Source organism: Exophiala xenobiotica (genome assembly GCF_000835505.1).
Source record: "Exophiala xenobiotica strain CBS 118157 unplaced genomic scaffold supercont1.6, whole genome shotgun sequence".
Lineage (NCBI taxonomy): Eukaryota > Fungi > Ascomycota > Eurotiomycetes > Chaetothyriales > Herpotrichiellaceae > Exophiala > Exophiala xenobiotica.
This window is the reverse complement of record NW_013562489.1, coordinates 2,361,346-2,387,241: the sequence shown is the minus strand read 5'-3', so window position 1 is coordinate 2,387,241 and position 25,896 is coordinate 2,361,346. Positions and strand designations below refer to the sequence as shown.

The 25,896-nt window shown below is 52.0% G+C and overlaps 9 protein-coding genes across 10 annotated transcripts; 2 read left to right on the top strand and 7 right to left on the bottom strand.

Moving 5' to 3' along the window:
* The first annotated feature begins 121 nt into the window (after window positions 1-121).
* Window positions 122-2,979, top strand: PV05_10155. 2 transcript variants are annotated; one of them, XM_013456565.1, is made up of 2 exons: window positions 122-673; window positions 734-2,979. In XM_013456565.1, exons 1-2 carry the CDS (start codon window positions 616-618, stop codon window positions 2,191-2,193), a joined length of 1,518 nt encoding a protein of 505 aa, XP_013312019.1. In that variant the 5' UTR covers window positions 122-615; the 3' UTR covers window positions 2,194-2,979. The 2 variants fall into 2 exon arrangements, with proteins under 2 accessions (XP_013312019.1, XP_013312020.1); XM_013456566.1 differs by having other exon boundaries at window positions 122-2,979.
* A 393-nt stretch (window positions 2,980-3,372) lies between these two features.
* Window positions 3,373-7,210, bottom strand: PV05_10154 (uncharacterized protein; the record flags this gene model as incomplete). The annotated part of the gene is made up of 16 exons (XM_013456564.1): window positions 3,373-4,464; window positions 4,511-4,662; window positions 4,708-4,799; window positions 4,845-5,025; window positions 5,075-5,220; window positions 5,269-5,396; window positions 5,448-5,676; window positions 5,729-5,764; window positions 5,813-5,864; window positions 5,912-5,999; window positions 6,049-6,122; window positions 6,180-6,435; window positions 6,485-6,636; window positions 6,685-6,735; window positions 6,785-6,838; window positions 6,895-7,210. The coding sequence occupies 16 exons, from the start codon at window positions 7,208-7,210 to the stop codon at window positions 3,373-3,375; spliced, it is 3,099 nt and encodes a 1,032-aa protein (XP_013312018.1).
* Window positions 7,211-7,425: 215 nt separating this feature from the next.
* Window positions 7,426-9,384, bottom strand: PV05_10153 (uncharacterized protein; the record flags this gene model as incomplete). The annotated part of the gene is made up of 7 exons (XM_013456563.1): window positions 7,426-7,477; window positions 7,522-7,721; window positions 7,773-8,551; window positions 8,604-8,922; window positions 9,027-9,044; window positions 9,142-9,164; window positions 9,219-9,384. The coding sequence occupies 7 exons, from the start codon at window positions 9,382-9,384 to the stop codon at window positions 7,426-7,428; spliced, it is 1,557 nt and encodes a 518-aa protein (XP_013312017.1).
* A 579-nt stretch (window positions 9,385-9,963) lies between these two features.
* On the bottom strand, window positions 9,964-11,459 carry PV05_10152 (uncharacterized protein). The gene has a single exon (XM_013456562.1). It carries the CDS (start codon window positions 11,120-11,122, stop codon window positions 10,265-10,267), a length of 858 nt encoding a protein of 285 aa, XP_013312016.1. The 5' UTR covers window positions 11,123-11,459; the 3' UTR covers window positions 9,964-10,264.
* Window positions 11,460-11,532: 73 nt separating this feature from the next.
* Window positions 11,533-14,138, bottom strand: PV05_10151 (choline-sulfatase). The gene is made up of 2 exons (XM_013456561.1): window positions 12,807-14,138; window positions 11,533-12,749 (listed from the first exon to the last, which is right to left on the bottom strand). The coding sequence occupies exons 1-2, from the start codon at window positions 13,744-13,746 to the stop codon at window positions 11,980-11,982; spliced, it is 1,710 nt and encodes a 569-aa protein (XP_013312015.1). The 5' UTR covers window positions 13,747-14,138; the 3' UTR covers window positions 11,533-11,979.
* Window positions 14,139-15,756: 1,618 nt separating this feature from the next.
* On the bottom strand, window positions 15,757-19,127 carry PV05_10150 (uncharacterized protein). Its single transcript, XM_013456560.1, has 3 exons — window positions 18,639-19,127; window positions 16,937-18,581; window positions 15,757-16,874 (listed from the first exon to the last, which is right to left on the bottom strand). The coding sequence occupies exons 1-3, from the start codon at window positions 18,879-18,881 to the stop codon at window positions 16,423-16,425; spliced, it is 2,340 nt and encodes a 779-aa protein (XP_013312014.1). The 5' UTR covers window positions 18,882-19,127; the 3' UTR covers window positions 15,757-16,422.
* Window positions 19,106-20,752, bottom strand: PV05_10149 (uncharacterized protein). Its single transcript, XM_013456559.1, has one exon. It carries the CDS (start codon window positions 20,441-20,443, stop codon window positions 19,328-19,330), a length of 1,116 nt encoding a protein of 371 aa, XP_013312013.1. The 5' UTR covers window positions 20,444-20,752; the 3' UTR covers window positions 19,106-19,327.
* A 154-nt stretch (window positions 20,753-20,906) lies between these two features.
* Window positions 20,907-25,559, top strand: PV05_10147 (uncharacterized protein). The gene is made up of 2 exons (XM_013456557.1): window positions 20,907-23,623; window positions 23,673-25,559. The coding sequence occupies exons 1-2, from the start codon at window positions 23,379-23,381 to the stop codon at window positions 25,444-25,446; spliced, it is 2,019 nt and encodes a 672-aa protein (XP_013312011.1). The 5' UTR covers window positions 20,907-23,378; the 3' UTR covers window positions 25,447-25,559.
* PV05_10148 (uncharacterized protein) lies at window positions 21,308-21,982 on the bottom strand (the record flags this gene model as incomplete). The annotated part of the gene is made up of 1 exon (XM_013456558.1): window positions 21,308-21,982. The coding sequence occupies one exon, from the start codon at window positions 21,980-21,982 to the stop codon at window positions 21,308-21,310; it is 675 nt and encodes a 224-aa protein (XP_013312012.1).
* Window positions 25,560-25,896: the final 337 nt, after the last annotated feature.

Below are 25,896 nucleotides of genomic sequence, written 5' to 3'. Positions count from 1 at the left end.
CACTGACTAGGTGACCTGGAGTGGGAGTCACGGGTGGGAGTGAGAGTGGGCTCACTAATAAGTTAAGCAGGCTGGGGTTCACCTCGTTTGACAGGCATCTCTTCTCTTGCTCTTCCACCTTCACAAGCATGTGAAAGATTTACTCACTCACATTTCTTTACTCCGTCGTCCCTCGACTTTCCAAGGCCAATTACCCATTCACGCAGCGTCTGTCCTTCTACAAGCCTATTCTATACTACTCATCCTCTCGGTTCTACTTTCGTTCACCTTTGCCCCTCTTACCGCATTGACACAGCTTCGGCCCGCTTCGCCAGATCAGTCCCAACAGATATTCAACCCAAGGCGAAGTCATTGCAAAAGACTATTGCTATCCCGTCTCAACCTCCGGCGCAGCTCTTTCATTCATGCTCGTACATCCTGATGACCTGTTGACCCCCGATATCAACCGAGATTTACCTGGTCACCGTCCGTCTACTCTACAACCTATTCGACTTCCTCTCGAACTTCCTCCCCACCACGGACTCCGCGTCCGCCACAACCTCGCCGTCTGACTACAATCCCACCGGCTAGGCTGCCATTGCGCAGCCTGAAAGAGGCGGAGGTGGTGCTGGGTGGATGTTGGCTACACAAACAATGTCGTCCCATGGTGGACAGCAGAATTTCCCTTTTGGCTGTAGGATTCACGGTTTCCTTCCTCTTAACACAGGCGCATTTGCTTACGTCTATATCATAGACCAACAAGAGAATATACACGGTCTGGGCCTACCTGAATTCATGAATCCCGGCCCTCCTCCGGGTCAGCCCCTACTCAATGCTGTTGAGAACCAAGACCTTGACACCTTCTTCAACGACTTCGACCAAAATGCTACCGCAAAGCAATTCACCCAGTTTATGCCCACAGGCCATGACCAATACTTTGGCATGCCGCCGACCTTCGTTGGCTCCGAAACAGACTTGGGCGGTCGGCCCATTATCGATCCTCACCAGTTGCAAGGTGGAACATTCCAATACGGCGATGGTATGCTTGGCCATGATATGAACAATCTCGGGCAGACAAACACAATGGACAATCGCATGCATGGTCAGGTATACGGCAATTCGGCTTTCCAAACTTCTTTAGTCTCTCAACTTCAGACGGCGGCCACAATGCAACCAGCTTTTGTTCCTGCGTGGCAGCAACAAGCGTTTAACCCGCAAAGCATGATGGATGCCCAGCAACCAATTCGACAAACTGTGGCGTTTGGTACAGACGCTCGCTTCCAACCCAACGGTTATGCCGCTGCTCCTCACAATCCCTTGGATCCCGATATCCCGCATGGAATGAAGATGCATCCCATGGATTGGTTTGAGCCGACCAGTGGGAGTACCACGCAACCTAACACCCGCCCAAGCACACGACCTAATACACAACCTTCAAGTCCAAACTGGCACAAGAAGAGGACATTTGACGACTTTCAGGGAGACCAATCTGCTCACAATGGATTTGTTGCGTCTACGAAAGGTCAGCAAAATGCCGTCGCGCAACCCACTCCACCGTTCCATCCTCGGAAACGGAATTCTGCCGTAAAGAATGAGAAAGGAAAGTCCTCACAACCCCCAACGCCTCTGTCCAATAGCAAGTCGCACACGCCACTCAAGAGCGAGGACGACGATCACGAGCTAGATGCCGAGGCAGAGGAGGAAGATGAGACTACGGAACAAGCCAGATCTCCTTCACCAGCCCCTTGGCCTGCCAACAAGGCTCGTCCACCCCGAAAGGTACCACCACCCCCGCCTCCTAAACCCACCCGGAAAAAGAAAGCTAGTGTGGATTCGACAACAACACCGATCAAACCCAAAGCAAAGGTCGCATCCAGCGGCTCATCGAGCAAGTTGTCGTCCAGAGTTCCACTCACTCTGGAACAGAAAAAGGCCAACCACACAAACTCGGAACAACGTCGTCGAGATGCTACAGCTCGAGCTTATGCCGAACTCTACGATCTTGTGCCTGAACTCGAGGAAATGGGAAAGCAGAGCACCATGAAGAAGCTCGAGGTCGTGGTGGCCAAAGTTCGGCGAGTGAAGCAGAGAGTGGAAGAACTAAGGCTGAAGCTTGGTCTCGACCCTGGCACAGGACGGCCCAGCACTTCGCCGATGCATTCCGCCGGAGGCAATGTCCTCATGCACGGCGATATCCACGGATGGCACCAGTAGTCACTGGCAAAGGTCCTTACTTAGGAACATGGTTCCCACCAGCGACGACACATACAGTCTACGCCTGAGTAGTCATGATGCCCGACCTGGCTGTTGCTCCATGAACATGACGAAAACACGGCGCCCCTTCCCTATCCTCAAGGAACCCCCCTAAACTTTTTCCTCATTACTTTTCGAGAGATACCCCACTTCGATTCAACTACACAGTACTCACAAAAATTCCTCAACTCGGGCTTGGACATATGGGCGGCAATTAGCGTTGATTTGTTTTAACAGGGAGCTTATTACGGGAGGATGGAATTACTGCGGTACAGGGCATCAGACCTACTGACACTGAAGAGCTGGAGAATGTAGGGGCCCAATGATACCGGATATATTCGAGCCGGTAAATCATCCGCGGCCACCCTCAGGGTTCAGAGAAAAGAGGAGATCAATCACAATCGACTCTGCAAAGGGGGGAAAGGTTGGATGTGCGTGTAAATAGAAGAGTTGGACTGTCGGGACTACACTTCGTGATGTCGAGAACCTCAAACCTCGAGAGTCGACCGAATGAGATGAACTCATACAATCCAATCCGGATGTCATCTCCCTTCTGCTTCTGCTTCTCCCCCCACCCATGGGACCTGAACTGACATTCCTGGTCACACTCTTGCCGCATCGGTGACTGCACCCGCGCGTTCCTGTTGTGCTTTAAGCCTCGGCTCATTCAGCAGGCTTGTCGATCTACAAGCGTACTACTATGAGGGTGGCATCATCAAGTCCAGGTTCGGCGAAAGCCTTGTCTCGTTTGGGAAACATCACCGTCTTTTTTCTGGGGCCTCACATTATGTACAAAGACTAGCCTCGCATCCTCCGTGCCTCCGCAACAAAAGCAAGAGTCACCCAACAGTCACTTTGATACTGCAAGCGGTGAGATCGTCACCAAGACGCAGGAAGCTAGCGAGGTTCATCGAGATGAGAGCTGCAGTAGTTTACAAACCCGTCAATCCTCAGCACTACTCAATACTGACAACTGGGCCAAGATGGTCATCCTCTTTGCTTGCGTTGCCGTCCGTACGGTGTAAAGAAGTCGACAAGAACATGATCCGTGGTCATCGGGTGAATTGTACCAAGTCCAGGTCTAGATGTCAGCCATCTTCCCGAAACCTGAAGTGCATTTGGGCGAACCCAGATTTCCCCTTACACGTCCCATCCGATACTCCGACAGCGCTCGCGAAGCAGTCGTGCGAGCATGCTACCGTCACCACCGGTTGCTGCTTCTTTGCGATCCGTTTTCAGCAACGCGCTGTCCGCCAGTAAGTCTGCAAACTCAACTGCCTTTACGGCCCAGAATTGAGGTCTCTTGATAATTGGCGCCCCTTCATTCGGCTCCTGATCCACGGGACCTTCAGGTGCACAATTAGATCCCGCTTCGGTAACGTACAAATCGATGGAAAGGTTGAACAGCGTCGTCGCAAGCCACTCAAGCTCCTCGGGAGGATACGCCTGCTGACTCTGGTCTTCGCCAATACCATTCTTGACAGGAGGCAATGCTGACCGCGCCAGTGCTAAAGCTTGCTCCGTGATCGTTTTGACTGTAGTCAAGCCATTTTCGTATTCAGACGCCAAAAGCTTCGAGTCGGCGCCGCATCGGTCAAGGACCACTTGCACAACGCAGCGAATCCAGCGAAAGGCTTGTGCTGTGTCATAGTCGGACTGTACGCGGAGCCCGTGAATGAGCTTGGCAAGCAATTGGGTTGCTGTTGAGATCGAAAGCTGAGGACTCGTATGCCCCTGTTCTTGCTGACCATCAACCCTTATAGCAGCACCGGCGGCAGACAAGATCATGTCTGCTAAACATGAATAGGTCTTCTTGGTTGGTTGAAACTGTATGACCTCGTCCAGAACCTGATTCGGGGACATGTCATGTACAGGTGATTCACCAGAAGTAGTCACGAATAATACGGCCTCAAATGCTAGGGTGGCTATGGTGGCCACTTTTTGACTCGAGTCTTCCACCCTGGTCGGCGAGTCCCGCTGCAGTTGCTTCAGCCGGCGTCGGAACTCCGTGTAAATATCGAACACATTACGATACAACGTCCTCCTGATTTCCCCAGATGTTGGTGGTGACTTGCTGGAATAAGAGGTCCTGGGAAGGTCTTCGATGGTCCAAGAAGCAGCGCAGGACCTTGCTTCAGTAGTATAGAGTGCCGCCTGGACGAAAGCGACATCCGTTTCGTGTATCAACTTCTCTAGCCGCGCGCTTTCAGGCAAATTTGGCGGACACGGGATCTTCGTGGGTCAGCATGGCAGTTGGTACAAGTATTTCTAGGCATACCCGAGAAGAATACTGCAAAAGATCAATGAGATATCTTGCTGGCCAGGACTTGTGATTGTGGACCGCACAATTGTAAGCCGTTTTCCGAAACCACTTGAACTCCTGCAGATACTGCTCGTTTTCAGCAGCGTGTTTCTGGCTTAAATTCGAAGCTGATCGCGTCAGAGACAGTTGAGAGTTACGGGGTTTCATCTTACCGGATTTGAAAACTCCGCAGAGCCTTGACAGAAGCTCCTCTGGTATGCTCTCGCTTTCGGCAATAGCTGTGATTAGCAGGCGAGCTGTGCATCTAAATACGTCAGTCAATAACAGGTGTCGGATCGGTCGCCTTTACCTGAGCAATGCATAAGGATCGACTTCTGCCGGCAACTTGTCTCCGTATTTGTCGATAATCCGTTGCAGTAGTTGTGCTGCGTGGGCTTTGGTGCCGTGATGAAAGGCGTCAGATACCGCAGCAAAGAGTAGCCGATTCCGATCATCGTGCACTGCCGCAAGTGAGGTCAACGCCGATCGTACTGTGGACACTCAGCTCAGGCCCTGTCGACGAGATCAAAGCTTCCTCACCTTCAGCTTCATCGCCGCTTCGAAGAGCAAGGCAGTAATGGAGATATTGACTTAGAGGATGTTGTTTCTGACTGGATGGTATAGAATTCCATGTTTTGGACGCGCCTTCAAAGTCGGACAGGTCCATGTAGCACTGCATGGCCTTTCTAGCTAACGTCAGAGCACGAATGCAATCCAAGAGTCAGATCTCATACCTTTGCACCTTTGCAGCATTATGATCTTCGATATGTCTGAAAAGCGTATGCAGTGTCGCCTGAGCCCACTTTATCATATCTTCCTTTGGCCCGTTCTCGAAAGTATCTTCCACCTTTCTCCAAAGAAGCTATAAAGTAAAGCATTAGAATTTCCAGGAGCCCGGGAATCAGGCACTTACGACAAGCGCAGCACGTGCAGCCTCTGGTCCTACAGACATTCGCCCGGCTGTTTGGATCTTGTTGAATCGCGAAGTGGCATGGTCATGGACAGACGATGAATCCTGAGGTTGCGAGAGTGTTATCATCCACACCAATGTAACAATGGCACTGTCTGTCCAAGCGGGTTCTTCGCCGGGAGCAAGTCTTGTCGTAATGTAGGTCAACAGAGCCTCTATGGCGTGGTCGATGCTGCAATGAAGTTAGAGCTGTTAGCATAATCGGGAAACAATATCATGTGGACCTTATCGATATCAGGTGGTGGATGTAATGCATGATCCTGATCATGTTAACATCCGGTTTCACTGTCACTAGGTCCGACTCTCACAGCTTATGATTCGATAGGATGAGATGCGTGGTCCGTATCAACTTCATGAGTTCTAGATGGTCAGGAATGCCAACTAGCTCGTAGAGAAGCAGTCCATACCGTGGCAGTAAGCCTCGACATCTGGAGAGGTGTCTCGTTTGTAGACTTCCAGCTGAAGCACAATGACACATAATTTCTGACCGAATCCCTATTTCCGTCAGCGTTCGTGAACCGTCTTGTGTGACTGATACACTCACATCACGCAAAGTCTGCATAGCCTTGCAAGACTCCTCGCGGGCTTCAGCACCGGGAAGAGAGAGAAGTGCTCTGACTGTTTTCAAGGTAAGCGGTTAGCCCATCACAGGAAGCCGACTGAACGACATCTCACCATAAGTATGGAGCAGAGTGAGCCTCAGTTCATGCACGTCCGTATCTCCGCTCGCACCAGACTGATCGGACAATTGGCAGCCTCTTTCGAGCCATTTTGCAGCAACATCGCTCTGATTGCGGCCGAGGTGGTCATTTCCAATCTCATAGCATAAGTCGATGAGTTTGGCGACGATCTCAGGTCCGACTTCTGCCTGAGCGTCACAAAGCTGTGCATAGAAATGGTCCGCTAGCTCCAGGCGGCCTTGTTTCCAGCCCTGCCTATTGTCAGCCATCTCCCGGCCACAGAGCCTAACAAGCACGAACCAGTACAATGCGTAGTAACAGATACTCCCACCGTAGGCTGTTTATCAAGTGTTCTTTGTCGCAGCCGTGCTCTTGATTGATTTGGGTCAAGTCTTCCTGTTTCGAGGCCAGTTGTTCAACGATTCGTGAGCCGAGGTCGTGTAACCCGGCATCTGGCTCCCATGTCAGTCACGGCGTCACGCCAGCGGGTTCCACCGTACTGAGACAGGTTTTTGAGGCTTTGAGAGCATGTTTAACGACTCTGATGATACCTGCGGAGAGTTAGATCTTTGACTGACTTCGAGACACAATGCGTCCTACTTTTGCCCTTCGAGCTCGCTGCGCTTTCGACGAGAAAATATGAGAACGCACGTACTATTGATCCGATCAGAAAGACACCCAAGTTGGCTGTTCTGCGTAAGTGTGCATACTCGTGGCCAGGCCCTTGACATCCTGTGCTCGCTCATCGCTCTTGCCCAGTTTGCAACACGTATTCCACAAGGCCACCCCAATTCGATCAAACTCGATACGCTGACTCGGTGTGACATCTCTGCGAGGGAGGGGTAAAGCTTGGATATAGGAGAGGATATCAGAGATTGTCTGGGAGGAGAGGTTCGCATCTTTGCTGAGAACGCGTTGCAGATGACGAGTGAAATCTGCAGGGGTCAGATCGATCCATCCATCGAATTCAGGGCTGGACACACCAAGAACTGATTGTGCTTTGCTAGGGCTCTGGTTGAACGGCATTGGGAAAGAGGACGTTCGTTAAATCAGAATGTCTGAAGCAAGTGAAATGGGTCATGGCGCCCCCTCAGCAGCCTAGCGATCAAGATCAAACTGAAGCAGCGCGATGCAAAGAACAAACGTATCAACTTAGGCTTCGGCTTTCCCAAGCAAAAGATTTACTGATATTTTGATCCATTTCTGATGGTTGATATACACAAAACAACTCCTCTCCAAGTTCAATGCTTCACCGGATTCATCGGCAAAAAGTTGCCCACAATCAACGAAGGACTGCCATCGTCAGCCCAACTCAAGGAAATAGAGACGAAACTTACATATTATGATTATCCCTCCGAATAGTGAATGAAAAGCAGCAAGGGATCTCCTCTCCCTGCCCGCCGTTGGCATTCGGACTTCGCACCGTACAGCTCGTCAGCATCGCCTTTTGCTGCTGATCGAAGCAGATCGCGCAAAACTTCTCCCAGTAGCTAACCAGCTGGTCCTCAACAATGATCTCGTGGATGGCAAGTTTACCCTGGAGAAGGTTGTCAGTCCGAACATCCAGCACCATACATGGAACACTCACATCACGCAGTGACTCAATAGGCACATGAATCAACTCGGCCATCTCCTTGTTCCCACGGAATATCTCTCCCGTTCTCCTCCAGCAACATGCCGGTATCGCCATGCTTGCGAAGATTCTATCGTACTCCATGAGACTTCTTTCGAACCACATCTCCACCAGCACGAGCTCGATATCCGTCAAGCTCTGCATTCGCTCCCTGAACTTCGGTCTAAATTGATCCAGCTGCATCAAGATCTTGTGGCGCGATGATTGCTTCATGTTCTTCTCCATGTACTTGTTCAGCCTGGCATACCCATTGACATAGTTGAATGGTCTGAGCATTCCGGCGTCGTATTTGGCTTTGAGTAATTTTTGCATCCGCTCTTCTGGGGGTTCAGCACCCGTCGGATCCGCCGCCATCATGTAGTACTTCTCCCTGGCTTTATCCGAAACCGGCTTCACGCTAGATGGTCGTGAGATTAAGGCGGCCTGAGCGGCGTTACTCTGAGCCGGAGGTAGTCCATCAAGTTGTTGCTCTTGCGGGAGCATGGTTTCATGCGGCGGCACCGTCATCGCCGACGCCGCCATCGAGTTCATGAAAGAAGGATCATTGAACGGGCCCTGGAACTCTTCTGTGGAATACATCCCCGTCTCTTCGAACAGACTGTTACTAAGGAAGTCGTTGAGCAAGTTGTATTCGTCCGTAACCTCGTTCGCGTTGAACATGTAATTAGGATGGAAGGCGTGCATGTCGTGAAATCGGTTCTGCACCCCGAGCCACGGGTCATTATATGCGAAATCTGCGGCCGCGTCAGGTTGTGTCGTTCTCAGACAATCCGCAACACCACTTACGAGGTTGGGCATTTCCATTGAGCCCTACAGTTGGCGCAGACACACTCGGAGTCGCGACCGGCATGGTGTCATTCGTGGGGGGTCTCAGTCCAATATTGTTATCTTGCAGAAGGTTGTGGCCGGGCTCATCTAACAGCGAGGGTGCAGGCAGGGTGCTTGGTGCCGTGGAAAAGTCATCCTTTGGAGGAGACGTCTCGTCGACCCCCGTAGCAGCATCTGAATCGGCCTTTGATTTCTTCTGATATCCGTGCCCATCTCTTGGCTCGTCATGACACAGGTGTCCGATGTTTCTCTTGATGCAGCGTTTGCAGGGTCGATCCTAAGACATGGCCCCATGGAAGGGGCTCGAGTTAGACAGCAGTACGTGCAAAGAGGTCGTGACAGCAGGTGTTGTCGCCATCAAAGGGGAAGAGGGAGTCGTACAGAATCGCAGGTCATATGCTGTGTATCCACCGAAAGTACTGCGTTAGCCTATCCGATGTCTCACTGCACACTCGAATCTCGGTGCTGCTGGGTACAAGACTAAGACCGGGCTTACCGAGCGACGACAATAGACGCATGCTGTGCGGGATCAGTAAGGCTGCAGGTTGCGGATAGGGCAAGCAGTATACGAACCATGATTCACTTTGCGCTTCTTCTTTGGCTGGTCGGTCGGCGACGCCTGGCTTGACTTGCGCTGAGTGGTGGGAGATGCGCTCTCATGTGAGAGTGATGTCCGGCCATCTGTGCTCCTGTTCATGCCGCTGCCTGCATAATCAGGCTCATCTCTGAGATCTGACATTGTTGGGCGAGTTGCGAATCGGCCGAGGACTCGAGGCGTCTAGAGGGTGGAGCTGCGGGCAGAGGTGCAGGCGACACGATCGCATGCGCTCATGCTCATGGTATGCTGTGCGCATATGTAGCGTCAAGGAAGAAGCCTATTTACGTGAACATGAGCAAGGTAGTAGGTAGGAAATGAGGGACAGAAGTGCGAGGACATCCAGACCCTTGACGAGGATCTTTCAGCTTGGGACACGAGCCATCCGGCGAACGAGGGTGACCCCGAAATGTACACTAAGTAAAGACAAGCACCCCCGCAGCAAAACCGGAGCGATGGCAGTTCCAGTCGAGCAGCGTACGTGTGGTGGGTGTAGTGTGTTAGGTACTTTGACGAGCCGTGCCCGCCGAGGTCCATATAATCACGACGAAAAATCGATTCATCAGCTGGGCGGACAGGCCCTTGCTCTCATGATCCCTGTATAGCGCAGAACACCGCACCCGTCAACTCGGATGGCGTGGAGCTTCGGCATCGCGCCTGAATGGATCTTCGGCTTCTTCTCCAGAGCCTTACACGCTGAATATTTCCGTTGATTACGGAGTATGAACATCTTGTTTCGTCCATCTGAAAGAAAAAAGATTCATAGAAACCAACACTTCGATTCCTGACTGATTCTTACACGATTTTCCCCCCGACTATCAAGCATTCACACGTGAAAGATCTACCTGCAAGTTTTGACAGTGCTTTTTCTTCCCGGACCCATTGGTGATAGTACAGAGTTGCTGTGATGACTTTAATCCTCTCCTCGCGCCTCAAGCCGTATCTATTTCTCCCGGTGGAACACCGAATTTTCCCATTAGTGATGCCTTGATACAGAGAGACGAAGGAACGACGCCGTACCCGATCAAACATTAACACTCGGTCGCATCCTTTTTCTGCCCCTGCCACCACCTGGTGTCCCTTCCTCGTCGCGCTCTCTTGCCCTCTTCTCTCGCTGGTCAAGCACCAAGCTCAACACATCGAAGCCAAATTGCGGGTATTGCAAACACATATTTTTGAACTCCGCCTCGGCCTCGTGGCGCAGGACATGAGACCGCGTAGCCCAGAATGCGGCCACTGGTTTTCGGATAGTCGTGTCCTCAGCAGGTGTGTTCCCATAGACATATCTTGCGTAAGCAATCTCGCCAACAGCCGTCGAGTTGATGCGGTGAATCTTTGAATGGGCAAGCGTCTTGAGGTCGGAAATCCCGAGTTTCTGCGCGAGAGTGTAGACGCGAGCATGCTTGAGAAGTTGCGCACCAGTATCGTCGACAGGAGGAACAGAAGGATCGTTCTCGAGGCCATCTGCAGTGTTCGCGAGCCGCCGCGGGAAGTATTCGCCGGTATATTGGTACTGCAAGAAGCAACCGACAGCGTCCAGCGACTCGTCAGCCAGCGCAATGGTAAGCTGATCGTCTTCGAGATCGGCAAGGATGTCAGCGAAGTACGGAGACTGCGTGAGAATGGCTTTGTGCGCTGTCAAGGTAGTCTCGTCCTCTCCCGCCCCGACCACAAGCTGCACAATAGGCGATTTGAGGTATTCGAGAAACACTGTCTGTGGGTTGCTGGCAGGTCCGTCTCCGTTGGGCTCCAGTGTTTCATCGCCGTTGCCTTCTCCCTGTGCTCCTTCTTCTTCCACCTCTTGTGCTTCTTCAGCAGTGCCCATCTCGACATCTGCTTCGCCAGAATCTGCGATCTGGACAGGGTCGTCGTTGTCTTCCATTGTGCATCCCTAGGAATTCAACGGTGATGAGAGGAGGGTAGGAAGGCTATTTGAGGAAGTATGAAGATGTTTGGTGCGCCGCAGAGCGACTTTGCGACTTCGCGACTCGAGTTTGAATGGAAGTCGCTGGGGCTGCGGGAGTGTACGAGTAGCTCAGCTCCATGCTGCTAGTGCGAACATGGTGTGGGGACAATCGACCAAATGATTTTCAAGAGCTCCACGAATAAATAGCAAGGCGACGACGAGATCTGCCGACAGGTTGTGATTCTGAAGAGGTCAAGGTCGTGACAGGAGCTGCACTGCTGATTGTCGCTACAGTTCAACCGAAGGGCCAAGGACCTGTCTAAGAGCTGGGCTGAAGCTCCATCGATATCACGTGCTTGCTCTTTGTAGAAAGATGGTCGAGTAGACCCATCTCACATGAGGAAGGCTTCCGCTTGTGGACAACGGTCCGTTTGTTTATTTTTTTCTGGTTTTGTGGTATTTATAGATGGCCTCCGCCATGCGCCATACGATCCTCATTAGATGATGATGCCCTCAGAAGCAAACGGACAGGAACGCCAGCCGACCGGCTACAGCTCAAAAGATGTACCCTGCTCCGAAGACAATACGGCCGCCAACATGAATCCAAGATGCAAAAACAGTTGAGTAAAACCTCCGTCGAAATAACGCCAAGGGCGATGCTGGATTTTCCGTTGAAATGCCCGGGTTCGAGAAACCATGGAAAACTCCACCATCAAAGTTCAGAACACCAAAACACCACGCTCACAAAACACAGCATTCCCCTCATGTCATTCCTTAATCACGCCTGAACGTAAAAACAAATCGTAAATGCCTTAGCATACCAATGAATGCATTCAGCGGTAATGCACAGGCTCGCTGGCAATTTCCACCAAGCGTTTTGGTTGGAGGCAAACCACTTCGTCTTTCTTATTGATAGCGATTTGCGTGGGAATGTTGCTAACAATCGGGTACCGTGCTCGTCGTTCGAGTTCGTCCAGGGGGGTCTGAGAGCGGATGTACTTGGTCCTGCCATCTTCATGGCCCTTCCAATCCCAGCTCTCAAAGCGGCCCTTAGTCAGGGCAGACCAGACAAACCGACGTTGACGCTGGCATGTGAGGACATCGTCGGTAATCTTCTTGAAGTCCCATTTTGCATTGGCTTCTCGCTCAAAAGCCTTGAATACAGCCTGGGTTTCTGGGTCTTCGCTTGTGGCGAGGTTGCTGAGTTCCAGTGGATCCTGTCGCAAGTTGAAAAGTTGAGGAGGATCGATTGGGCACGTGATATATTTCCAGTCGCCTCTTCGAATCATCATCAGTGGCGCCACAGTGCCTTCTCCCATGTATTCGGCAAAGACGGTATCGTGACCGCCGTCCCCACCATAGAGATGAGGCATCAAGGACAGCCCGTCCATCGGCAGGCCTGGAATCAGCTTTGAACCGATCAACTCGACCAACGTAGGCATGAGATCCAAAGTCGAGACATTTTGGGAGACGCGGTGCGGCTTGAATTGTTTGGGGTGGGAAATAAGCATTGGCACACGGACGGAATTTTCAAAGTACGACATCTTGTACCAGAGACCTCGCTCTCCAAGCATGTCGCCATGATCGCCAGAGAACATGATCACTGTGAGAACGTCGGTCAGCGTTGCCAAAAAGGCAAGGGAGTGAGTTTGAGACTTACCGGTGTTGTCGTCCAAGCCGCACTTCTTCAACACGTCGAGCAATTGGCCAATGCAGTCGTCAACGTAGCTCACGGCACCGTAGTATGCTCGGCGCGCACGCTTGATCTGCTCAGCGGAGAAGTCATAACCTTCGAGATCACAGACACGCATGAGACGTCTGCTATGAGGGTCTTGTTCCTCCTCTTTCAGTGTGACATTGGGCAGATCGATGTCCACACCCTCGTACAGATCCCAGTACTTGTCCTCAATGGCATATGGATCATGAGGATGAGTGAATGACACGGTCAAAGCGAAGGGTCGCTTGGAGGCAGGCTCTCGTGCATAATCATATAGATACTGCTTGGACTTGTAGAGAACCTCCTCATCATAATCAAGCTGGTTGGTCCTCACACATGGCCCGGCCTGCAAGATAGAGCTACTGTTATGGTACCACTCCAAGCGACGATCCGGGTCATCCCAATCGACAGCCCAACCAAAGTCACCAGGATAGATGTCCGCAGTCAATCTGTTTTCATAACCATGCAGCTGGTCTCCAATGAAATGCATCTTGCCGGCCAAGGTTGTCTCGTAGCCTGCGTCGCGCAGATAATGTGCGTAGGTGGGAGTTTCAGAGGGGATTGAACATGCGTTATCGTAGGAGCCGATCTTGGAGGGCAGTTGGCCGCTGATGAGGCACATTCGAGAAGGAGCGCAAAGTGGGCTGTTGCAGTATGCAGAGTCGAAGACGACAGATTGTTCGGCCAATTTGTCCAGGTTGGGTGTCTTGATCTGTGACTTTGGGTTGTGCATCTTCAAGGCAGGCGCGGCCAGCTGATCAGCCATGATGAAGAGGATGTTTGGCCTTGCTGGAAACAGAGGAGTCGAGAAGCCGGCGGCGCCTTGGAAGCCATTGGGAGGCGACACTGGCGGAGAAGCCGGAAAGGGGTTGTAGGAGCCCATGGCTGTTGTGTAATGATTGATCTGGGGTCTAGAACAGTAAGAAGACTTGTATGGGTTCTGCAAGAGTAGCTACACCAGGCTTGAGGAAAGAAGAAGACAAGACAGCAAAACGAGGGGGATGCTGATAGAAATAAATAGTGCAGAAGAAAGGAGTGACGCGAGTCCCGACGTTGTATTGCGTGCTGGGAGTCTCGTGGGCCAGACGACTGAGACGAGAAGGATGGAAGAAAACGAAGGGCGAGGCAGCCGGGCAGAAGTTTACTCAGCCTGGTATCGCGTATGTGGGGAACGCTAGGGGTACTTCTGTGGCTGCGATAGACGGGCAGGCGCTCGTGCAGCGTGCAGCGTAACAGCGCAAGGCGGTCAGTGGAAGACCACCCGTTTGTTGTTGTCATCCTTCGCTCAATCTGGGGCAAATTGTGGAGAGAATCCAGGAGACAGAGCCGCGAGCAAGGACTTTGATGACGCGGAAAGGAGATGTTTTGACGGGTTTTACTGAGTGAACGGCGATGAGGCACAATGGCAACATTTTGTGGAAGAAGCACGCCATTGATTTCCAGAAACGGGCTGGCCAAGGCGGTGAGTGAGACGAGCACCGGATATTTATTAGGATGTGGAATAATTTTGGCTTTTTTCCCTCTTACCTGCTCGCCTGCCACTCACTGCTACTCAGAATCACCGGAGCCTTCCCTCCCTATCTCTTGGCCCTTGCAGCCAATCTGCAGGGCTGCGCCTCCACTACGTCGCATCATGCACAACCATTCCATCATTGAGAAGGCCAGCCAATCCCGGCCTCGGTTTGCTCGCTAGACATGCTGTATCATGCGATAATCGGCCTTGCAGGTCGATGAGATCTGTGATTGGCTCCCAAGGGTCGATTCATTGGTCACAGACAATACGAGAGTACAGGGTACTAGTACAAGTACGAGTAAGAATGGATGATGCACCAGAAACCGGGAAGTCGGGGGTGGTGCATGCTGACGTTAGGGGGGGGAGTTGAGGGGCAAGGCTGAAAATCTTTTTTCTCTTGTCGTGTCTTGTTTATTCCTTATTCCTTCGTCCGACTTGCTCAAATTGTGTTGGAGCTCCTATAGCTCCTTCTACTGTCCTCACCATGTGTATTGTATCCCTTAATCCAGGAAGATTGGGGCGCCTAGATTATCCATAGTAGGATTCGAATCTGACCGGCCTGACGATCAGCATCGGGCGTCTGATCAGCTGTCTGACCTGTCTGACCTGTCTGACTCGGGCCTTCAAATCTCCCGATGATAGCCTTGGCGGGCTGCTCATGCAAGGCTCACCCGCTAGCCCAGGACCCCTTATCATCCTTTGCTCACGTGGGCACCGAAGGACACGACCGCTATCTTTCGTTGCAACGTATCGGCCTACGCGGATTCCTGAAAAAGTCATAACATCCATTGACCCCGAAGGTCCATTGGAGCTTGCTCGTCCGACCGTATCTCTGCGATACTAGTAGCTAGCGCCACAATGTGAAAGATACGAGTAGTGCTTCTGTGTACTAGTATCAGCTCAAGGAGAGAGAGTCAGAGTCCTGGATATACGCGACTTTGATACGGAGTACCTACGCCTATCTTTCATCTGCGTTGCGCTGATATGCAGGCGCCGCCCTTCACTCACCGTTCACCGTGCGCCTGCTCCTGGACTGGCTCTAGGTGGATGACGGAAAGAGGGCTGTCTTATTGATGAACATCCTCCAAAACGTGAGTCATGATAGACTTTGCGGTGCTTGTCAACACCGCATTCAGAGCATCATCTGTCGCGCTGTGCCAACGCCCACCACGCCGTCATCCTGTGATGTCTCGTGGAAAGGAAGCTACGAGGTGCTGGTGCGGGGTGACATGGTTATTGCCACAAGAAGAAAATTTCAAACTCGCTACGTGCTACCTAATACCTGCTCACCCAGTACGTTGAAACCCGCCGTTGGCCGCATCATGCCGCAACGTACATCCGCATCCTCCGCAGTGGTCTCGAAGCCTGTATGTAACTTCTCTGGCTTCATTCACCGGCTTGAGCGAATTCCTTGCCGGGCCGGAAATGTGTGGTGGGTTCTAACAGTTTGCAGACAGCACTATCTGGAGGTCCTTCGGCTTGTTGTTGTCACATGGACATGGGAAGATGAGGCGATGCAAATAGGAAGACGGCCCGACAGAAGAAGATAGCAGCGAAGGACAGGATAGATGACGGTAGGTGAAGATCCAATCAGGTGTCGACATACACTAGACTCGAATGAGGCATAGAATCCATGTGACGTACAAATGTTATCAATTTCTCGCCCACCTGCCCTTCCACAAGCCAGGCTGCGAGGGCTGATGGACTTCGAACACTTGTCCACATACCTTAGGCAGAGTCCCAAGTCAACCAACTCGCGGCCTGGCCAGAGTTCTCTAGGCCCTCGGACCTTTGGGAGCCTTGTACTACGTCCGGCATGACCAGGGCGCTCCGGTCCGTCCAATGGCGAACCCCTTTTCTGCCGGGCAGAAATCTGGCCTCTGTTTCGCAGTGTCATTTGACTTCTTTGGGAAGTCGCCTCCATCCCCTTCAGCAGCTTCTTAACCCTTTATCCATCCTCCACTGCGCATGCATCGCACCTGGGTCAGACCGGACTTGCGCCACATCAGTCTGGCGTTGCAGCTGCAGAGGTGTACTTCTTCCCCCTCACTTAGCGAAGTGTAAGTCATATCCGAGCCATTTCCGGGCATTGACCTGCTGAGGCGTCAAGCCGGGCCAGCCATATGTGAGGGGGAAGAAGAAGTAGAATCCGTAAACGACAACGGCCAACACGACACCCGAGGCCACCCAAGTTGCAAACATGCTTTGACCCTTGAGCCGTTCCTGCGCCGTGTGGAATGAACGTCTAGCCTTCTCAGGCACCCTGCTGGTGACTTTGTCTTTCTTGGCTGCGATAGTGGCCGAGGTCTCGTCGTCAAGCACAGGGTCGACATTGAATATGAATTCGACCAAAGCGCCAGTCACGAGGCAGGAGGCCAAGTGGGCGGGCAAGTAGTGGTGCAAGAAAAGTTGACGACCCATCAGGTAGAATGGGAAATAGTGCGCTGCCCAGCACAGGAAAAAAAATCCAGTACTGTTGTACAGACGAGAGCGCGTGCCTGGAACAAAGGCGAGAACGTTAGCAGGAGATCTCAACTAGACATGCAGGTGAACCACTTACGTCGGTCGAGAGCATCGACTCCACGTCTCAGACTCAGTTGATCCGCTCCCATGATGCCGGCTAAAACGGCAAGCAGAGCAGAAGTGATCCAGTAGCCGATGGGGTTCCCGAGGAAGTAGATCTGTTGTTTTGTACTTTCCTGAGTCCAGAAGCTCACACCTCTCAGCAAGAAGGGCCATTGATATGGCTGGGAGGCGTACGGATGACTTGCGGTCAAGGCGTTATTATGGTAGAACATGGCTCGCTGCAACTCAATGTATTTGCTGAAGAATGGCAGAGATTTGACCTTCTTAGGCTCTTTGATCAATCTAGGCGAATCCGCGGGAATATTTGGAATGTCGTCAACATACCAGATGTTGCTGGACTGCTGAACGTTCTTGTTCCCATTGATCTCGGCCTGTTTGAACGCCCATTCTGGAAGTGGCGTGGTGTGAGTCCACATGGCGACCTTGGTTGGATAGTGGATGAGCTTGAATTGGCCAGAGTGGGACTTGAATGGCTGGCCTTTCTTTCCCTGTTCCATTCGGATCTCGAACAAAGTGTCGTTGTGCCGGTCACCAGCTGCAAGGTCGAGAGGCACGGTGGTAAACTCTTGATTTGTGGGATAGTATGGGGATGCCACATCGTGCGTTAGGAGCATAGTATCAGTCACAATGTGACGCAGCTTGACGACGTCACCGTTCAATACAGGTCGACCTGACTGAGAAGCATCTGGAGTAGGAGTATCTGGCAAAATCTGCCACTGATTGTTGGTATCATTGAATGGATAGCCAGTGACCTGTTGTCCCTGGCTGGAAACACGGCCGTCCTCATAGCGAAGGGGGTATTTGTCAGGATGACTGTGCAGGTATACCTTCGTATCTTTATGCCGAAGGGTGATATAGTCATAGTATTGAATGTCGATGGAGGCTTGATGCATCAGGTTGTCACTGAGTGTCTCCTGGAATTCAGGGGTCATGAAGTCGTCGCCTGGGCCGGACCGTGTGAGAACGGCGAAATGCACCTGAAACCAGAACAGGTAAAAGAAAAAAGGGATGATGATCAGCCCGACAGCGCGAGCAACGAAGTGCTTTCCAAAAGTCATCAAGTCGAGAGGTCCGCCTTTGCGGTTGATGTCCAATAAATCCCACAAGTCAATCAGAACAGCGCATCCAATGGTGAAGAATGTGAAGGCTCCAACGTATTTTGTGGAAATGACACAGCTCATGCAGAAGCCGGTCAGCAGAAGCCATTTCCACCATTTCCGGGTGAATGGTTCGTGGCGTTGTTTGTAGAATTTGACGTAGGACAAGACGCTCAGTGCCATGAAGAAGACAAGGGTTGCGTCAAGCAGGATCAGGCGGGTCTGGCCAACATGCGAGTTGTCGAACAGGACCAATCCTGCCGCCAGGACACAAGCCGGGAGAGAATAGCCTGATTCCCACATGATCAAGTAGGTCACGACAACGGTCAGAGCTCCGAGGAGCGCAGGCAGAGCTCGGAACGCAAGATATGGCACATTGTTGGTGATGTAGGATTCTCCAATGTTGTCAAAGAGGAAATGTCCATCGTAGCCCACCAACCAGCCGACGAAAGCGAAGAGGAGTTTGCCGAACGGAGGATGCACGTCGAAGAAGTAGGTTCTCTGCAGATAATAGGATGCGAACTATCATTCTCTGTCAGAGGGATGGTGTATGGGTTGAGCCATTGACGATGAACGTACCTTGCCAAAGTGGACTTCGTCAAAGACGACCTCGTTGGGGTGGCTGATACCGAAGAACCGAGTAGCGAAAGCAAGCAGGGTAATCACCCCCAGGGCAAGTTTGTAGTCCCATTCTTTGGAAGCTGTCTTGTGCACTTCCGCATAGGCCTGAGATAGAATGTGCTCATCTCGATCGCCGTCGACCAAAGCCTTGCTCTTCTCCTTCCCGCCTCGATGGCGCAGGCTGGGGGTTGGGGTAGCCATGCCGAAGGTGGATGTGAGGAGCGATCACCGGGCTGTCGTGAAGGTCGCCCTTCAGCCAAGGAACGTGCTGTCGTCACAGGGAGAGAGAATTATGAATTAAAGAGATGGCGAGAGAAGAGTCAATGGAAAGAAAAGAAGAGGACCGATGAAGAATCAAAGGTTCTCGGCATTGAATTTACATATTTGAAGTTCGCAAGGGGAGCAAGCAAACCAAGCAGACGTGTCCTAAACTTTTCGAGACCGCGCGACACTTGGTCCGTGCGCTTGACGTGGGAGGCTCCGCGTCCTTTTCGAAAAGGGGCTTGAATACACGGTACGCGAGTACGAACATATCATCGCCAATTGTCGGAAAAGTCAAGGACGGTCGTGTCCAGCATTTCCCAAATTTTTGATCTTGATAGATTGCATTTCCACAGCGGCAGCTATGGGTGCTGGTGTTGTTTCCCCTAGTCGTGCCTATCAAAAATGCTCAGGGTTTCCAACTCACGCTGAACGATGCGCTCAAACTCGTCACGATCCATTCCCGCACTCTTCGCTAATCGATACATGCTCTTCAAGCTGGTGCTGATATGCTGTCTAATCCCGACCTCGGAAGCTCCGTACCGTTCTGCGTGCTCTTCTAGCCGCGCAACAGTATCTGAACCCGCCGAAGATGGTGATGACGGTGCTGGATGATTCACTTCGACATTCTCCTCCTCAGCCTGTTTTTCGAAAGACTTCTGGTACGGCGGAGGATCTCGGTCGGTAGATGGATTCGATTGCCCTCCTGATAGCAGATGCTCCAGGGAATGTCCGTTCAGTGTCGACGAACCAGCCATTTCCATCTCTTCATCGGGGTCGTGGGCGTCCATTGTAGGCTGAACACTGCCATACCGCGCATAGTATTCGTCCTCCGAGGGACCACTGGCATGTGGGTCGACCGAGGCTTTTCGAGCGGGTGTCCTACCTTCCGACTTGTCGTACATTGCCCAGTAATCGTCCTCGTCGGCTTGAGGAACCGAGAGATTCCCTCGCCAGCGAGCATTTGCTCGGTCTGCTTCTTGCAGGGCTTCTGTGACTAGTCTTTCCTTTGCACTCTCATTGGCATCCGCGATCGATGTCGACCAGGAAGGGTCGCTCTGCAGGTCTGCATCGGGTGGTAAAAGTTCCGCCAGCCTCCAAGCGCTCCCTTCCTCGCTTCCCGTGCACCATAGGTATAGCGCCGTAAAAGGCCAGTCGATCAGGGGTATTTGTGCCCGCAGTGTTTCCTCGTCAAATCTCTTGTATTTGATTTGTTCATGATCCCCGACTTCGATCTCTCCGGAAACGGGGTGTGGCTCGAATACAGCTTCCTCGATCTTGTCCTTGAGGACCTGCCCCTCTCTTGCGTCCCAACATAAGAGGCTTGCCCAGCTATCTGTGGAGGACGCAGCAGTATGGAGATCAAGGCGCTGCCGCAGTATAGGAGAAAGAAGAGGGAGTAACGCGGGTGGTGGTCTAGGAGACGCAAAGGATGTCGGTAGAAAGGCAAGTAGAGGTGGCAGTAGAGAATGAGGATCGGGAGGAGGGACAAGTTCGACCATATTGCAACTGTAGTAATGGCCGGAGATCACGAGAAGGGAATGTTCATTTGCTTTCGAAGGTGGAATGCGAAATGAAAGACTGGAGGAAGCAGAGACATCTGCTGCAAGCGTCAGTGGTAGAGCGTAAGACAAGCGAGCATGTCTAATCAAAGGCAACACCTAGGCAATGGTAGACATGTTTTGAGGAAATCCCGTGGTGTCTTGCTGGACTGGTAAGAAACAAGAAGCCGACGATCAAATCGTGGGACGGACGCGAAGATCAGCAGCATGTGCCGAATCTTCGTTGTTTGTTCCGTTGCATCTTTTGCGGCGAAGTGGGAAACTTCCCTTCATCCGAGATCTTTTGGTGGGTTGAAACTGTGGTCCACGTTACTAGTACCACAGTCTGCGCTCGTTCCCTCAATAATCTCCGTTGCTCCTAGCATGGACTTCTTTCCTGCTGTCCTCTTTGTGACAATTTGCTCCGTATGGAGTATGTACACTCGAAGCAAAGCCACGCAAATGGAGGCTAGCCTTGCTAGCAATTTACCGTTATCCGAGGTCGACCATCGTTGTTCTCCGTCTTAAGTTTTACCTTGGAGACAACAATTGTTGATTGAATAGTTTCGGTCGGGCGGAAGCCAACATGCGCCCAACATGAGGACGTAACAACGCTGATGGAGCGTTGGCATTAGAAGTCAAAGGGACTCAAACAACAGGCTAAAGGTCCATACGTTGTGCTGGTATAAACTTGCTCAGCAGTTTCTCGCCGCCTCGACCCCTCATACAAGTTGTCACGGTCAACTATCTACTGCTACCTTAGAGTTGCGACAGCGAGTTCCCCTGATGTCCAGCCCCTCGCCGACATGTTCAGAGTGCCTTGCTTTACAGGCGTGCTCGACCGCGACTCTCAATGATGCTCTTCAGAGATCGAGATTGACTACCAGGCAACGGCTCGCCAGATGTATCATCTGTCGGAATGCGCTGCGAAGCAAATGCCAGAAATACTGCCGCCCAACGCCCATCGGCGAAGCGAAGCAAGAACCCTCCATCCTGTCTAACGCCGTTGTCGAATCCAGTACTCCCTTGATTCATATGTACCTCGTGGATGCCACCTGGTCCGAAGGATGACCCATACAGATAGATGTCCGCCTTCTGCTGGATAGCGTCGTCGAGAATCGGTTGAAGTTGGTCCAAAATGTCGTTGTCTGGGCCGTCTTCGATGAAAGGCAGGATCCTGCCTTCTTGAAGTTGGAGGATATCAGGGGTCCGTACATAGTCGAGTGCTAGATCCATAGTTTGTGAGTCGTCGGGCTCAATGGCTTGGAAGCCATAATCCAGCTGCACGAGAGCCAGGGTGAGTGGATGGGAAAAGTTGCGATCGAACCAGTATACGAGCTCATGCGGTTTGGTTTGGGACTTGACGTTGATGGCCGCTTTCAGCTTTCTTGGCCCATCGCCTGTGAAGACGAGGTTGATGTGAGGAGAACGGTCATGCGGCGGATCCACCTCGTATGACACAGGTCTGCCCTTCCAGACGCCGTAGTCTTGGATGGGCATTCCGGAGACTGATGTTGCACCGAGAGCTAGGCAGAGGTACAGCAAGTACTTGGTCCCGAAGACTCGGAGAGGAGAACAGAGTTCTATGGCAGCACTTGACGACGACAGGTGGGAATGGCTGACTTATAGGAATTCGAACATGATCATTTCGGGCTGAATCTGTCATCTCGGGCCCCCCCGTGAAACGCTCAGAGATGGCTCTCAGCTTTCGTGAGACCCAGCTGCATCAAAGGGCAAGCAAGGCTGAGCCCGTGCTAATCCCAGGCAGCCAGACTGGCTGTCCGAGCCTACTCCCGAATTAGTGGAGAATGACAAGTGGACACGAGGCAACCGAGACACTGTGTTTGTCACTTTCCCACACAGACCGACGAAGTGTGCACGTCCTCCACACCATCTAGGATCACGACGGCAAGCGGAATAGGGATAGAGATTGTCTACACATCACGGAAGCCGCATGGTAGGCATTTTTGAGACCCCGGAACGTGCCTTGGTCCTCTGTGGACTTTGGCCTGGCGGACAACATAAGTTGGACTGGTGCTTGGATACGACCGTCCGCTTGGAGTTCTCGTGTTCGTAAGTTGAGCAGGTAGGCCCGGGCAGGAAGAGCAATGTTGGAAATGCACAAAAACATCAAGTCTCCCCCGCACCCTGGGGCTCTGGAGTAAAACGGCTGCGTATCGTGCATTCAACTTGCCTAGAGCTTTGAAAAGGTGAGCCTACAGCGAGGTGGAGGGGTCAGAATTGGCGGCCAGTTTGAAGAACGTTCGAAAGCTGGCTCGGCAATCCCCAGTGCGAAGGTCAGTCGCTGCCAGTTGTTGCAACCGGCGTTGAGCAAGCCACTGGTCCATTTCGGCCACAGAGATTATAAAGGGTTGCCAAAGCGAAGCATTCAACAAGACATCGAGAGCCGTGAGAAAGGGAGGGAAAGAACCGCCAGCGTCTAAAGGAAATACGAGAAACCCCGTCACCATCAGCTGCAGATTTCACGATGGCAACGCCCTACCTGAGCCCGCAGGACTCAGCTTCCGAGGATTAGAGTCCATCACGTCGAAGCGAAACCCTGAGGAGCTGAACCTCTCGACAGAATCTTCGTGCTCGTGTTCGGCTGACCAATTATCTGTGCAGCATAAGGTGCGGCTGACCTGTCCATATATGATACCCCTCGCAAGCCTCTCTGGCTTCGCTTGGCTCTCATGAGATATTTGCATCCTTTATGCATAGCGGCGCACGTCGGGTCGTCCACGAGTCAAGCACAAGATGAAATAAACGGGACGATATCCTAGCCGCCTCTGGCCAATATGTGTGTCGGGGCCCAGCCTGTAGGCTGAAAGATGTCTCACATCTCTTCCCTTCTCCATCTCGTTCCTACAAACAGGAGACCTCATTGCCGCTCAACATGGACAACATCACGTCGCCATCGGAGATTGTCGAAACAACGAGATTGAAACATGGTTGGGACGACGGTGTTTTCACTTCTGAATTGCTCAACAAGTCTGTTGTACCTAGGAACCTCACTGCTGCCGAGACGAAAGCCAAAATCACTCCTCCGAAAGATGCAGGAAAGCCGGAGCCGCTCAGAACAGGCACATATCGAGGGACGAAGTTGGCACTGACTCAAATGACGAAGAGGATTGAGGGAAGGTACCGTCGAAATGTTCGCTCTTTAAGAGATATGCTAACCCCGGACAAGATTTAAGTCCTTCTTCGACGTAGCGGGATTTGAGACAAGCGTACCTCTGAATCTCTTAGTCGAAGCCAAGCAGTTGTATACCTTTCAGAAACCAGGAAGCGACAACTACCCACCCCACTTGGACATAATCCCGAAAGTGGATCAAGTAAGCCTTCTCGAGATTTTCGATTTTATGCGCCTGCTCGACACTGGCACATTGATCGGGACGTTGATTCCTGATAAGATCCTCGACTTCATTCATGATCATCCCGAGGGTGCTACGGTCGACGCCATCGAGACCCGCAACAATGAGCTTCACAGGGACAAAGAGGACATCTTCGATGAAGAGAATATTGGCAACCGCCCAGACTGGTGGACCGACAAAGTCTTCGCTCAGCAGCAGTTCGTCGGTCCAAATCCAACAACAATCCAACAAGCCTCGCCCCAATGGGTCATGCAATTTGCCGAGGACGCCCAAGGAAACGATGAAATGTATCGTTTGATTTCCAGCCATGACGCGAATAGTTTCTATATCCAAGACTGCAGCTACTTCCGTGCAGCTATCGGTGCAGATGCCCACGCAGACATGACTTCCAATGATGGCACAAGGCGTCTATGTGCAGCAGTAACTCTCTTTCATCTGACTGAGCAAGGTACCCTGCACCCGCTTGCGATTGCAATCGACTACAAGGGTAGTCTGCGAGAGTCCGTAGTGATCTTCAACAAAAGGGCCAGCCCCTCAGACCCAGAACCGAAAGACGACTGGCCGTGGAGATACGCCAAAACTTGCGCGCAGGTCTCCGACTGGTTGAGACACGAAGTCACTGTACACCTGGTCAACGCTCATTTGGTTGAAGAGGTCACCATCGTGGCAGCGCATCGAGCGTTCCCGATCGATCATCCAGTCTATCAATTGTTGCAACCCCACTGGCTCAAAACATTGTCAATAAACGCTGCAGCTCGAGCCAGTCTCGTCCCGAATGTCGTCACCAGAATCGTTGGGGTGACGGATCCGCAGCTCTACTCGTTCGTTCGAGATGCGTACCGGCGCTTCGACTGGACGGGGCAGTATGTGCCAACTAGTTTGGAGGCGACGGGGTTTCCTACTGAGGAGCTGCCGCACAACCCCAAGTTCCACAACTATGCATACGGACGGAATATGGTGCTCATGTGGCAGACACTACGCAAATTCGTGGCAGCAATCATCGCCATCAATTATAAGTCGAATGAAGACGTGGCCATTGATGAACATATCGATGCTTGGACAAAAGAGATGCAAAGCGATGATGGGGGACAGCTGAAGTCGTTCCCAGAGATCAAGACAATTGAAGCCCTTGTCGACGCTGTGACCATGTGCATACACATTGCATCACCTCAACATACGGCGGTAAATTATCTCCAGAGTTACTACCAGACCTTCGTGATCAACAAGCCCTCAGCTCTATTTGCACCACTTCCGAAGACTTTGGACGAGCTCACCAAGTACACAGAGGAAGACCTGATGGCCGCCTATCCGGTTAACCATCCTCGAGAATGGCTGCTGGCCTCTCACCTCCCACACCTTCTCAGTTATCGCGTTGCCGAAGATCAAAATTTGGTGAACTTTGCGTTGTCGACGGCCAAACTGGCGACATTGAATAACCAGGATGCCGTAGCTGCAGCAGCAGCGCAGTTGTATGCAGATTTGATGGAGTTGAGAAACGTTTTCAAGCAGAATAGCCTGGACATGGATGATCAGACGAAGCCGTATGATGTGATGGATCCACAGGTCACGGCAGTATCGATCTTGTTGTAAGGAGTGTGCCGGGCATAGTGGCACACAGACTGTGAGCTGGAAATGGTAACAAGCTATGACGGATATGACCCTTTGAACATTGCGTTAGTAACGAGAACAAGAACCAGTCTGCTTCATTTTGAGAATGGAGCTGTAGCGTGCTTTATGTCTGAATATGCTGAACGTTAGCGCCACCAATGGCAGTCATCAGACGCACAATCTCTATGCTGCACTTGTCGACAGGGACTTTACCAAAGCTATCCTGTGGTTGTCGGAGTTGCTCGAGCCGCGAACGCCAAAGCACCATCTGGAGGGTAGTGCCCAGTGTGAGGCGAGGCTGAACCACAAGGCTGCGCTAAACCCAGGTCAGATATATCGAGAGCCTGTAATGCATTTCCACCTTCTCCCAAGCCTATCGCCTGAACACTTCACCACAACGATTCTGGTCGTTATCACGTCCTCTGCAACGCG

Excerpts from the sequence above, each read along its gene's own strand:
- PV05_10152 (XM_013456562.1), bottom strand. The coding sequence starts at position 11,122 with ATGGAAGACAACGACGACCCTGTCCAGATCGCAGATTCTGGCGAAGCA.
- PV05_10147 (XM_013456557.1), top strand. The coding sequence starts at position 23,379 with ATGGACAACATCACGTCGCCATCGGAGATTGTCGAAACAACGAGATTG. Across the intron at positions 23,624-23,672 it reads ACGAAGAGGATTGAGGGAAG|ATTTAAGTCCTTCTTCGACG; the intron begins GTACCGTCGAAA and ends ACCCCGGACAAG.
- PV05_10149 (XM_013456559.1), bottom strand. The coding sequence starts at position 20,443 with ATGGTCGAACTTGTCCCTCCTCCCGATCCTCATTCTCTACTGCCACCT.
- PV05_10151 (XM_013456561.1), bottom strand. The coding sequence starts at position 13,746 with ATGGGCTCCTACAACCCCTTTCCGGCTTCTCCGCCAGTGTCGCCTCCC. Across the intron at positions 12,750-12,806 it reads CGGCTTGGACGACAACACCG|TGATCATGTTCTCTGGCGAT; the intron begins GTAAGTCTCAAA and ends ACGTTCTCACAG.
- PV05_10150 (XM_013456560.1), bottom strand. The coding sequence starts at position 18,881 with ATGGCTACCCCAACCCCCAGCCTGCGCCATCGAGGCGGGAAGGAGAAG. Across the intron at positions 18,582-18,638 it reads ACGAAGTCCACTTTGGCAAG|TTCGCATCCTATTATCTGCA; the intron begins GTACGTTCATCG and ends AGAGAATGATAG. Across the intron at positions 16,875-16,936 it reads AGTCGATGCTCTCGACCGAC|GCACGCGCTCTCGTCTGTAC; the intron begins GTAAGTGGTTCA and ends CCTTTGTTCCAG.
- PV05_10155 (XM_013456566.1), top strand. The coding sequence starts at position 616 with ATGTTGGCTACACAAACAATGTCGTCCCATGGTGGACAGCAGAATTTC.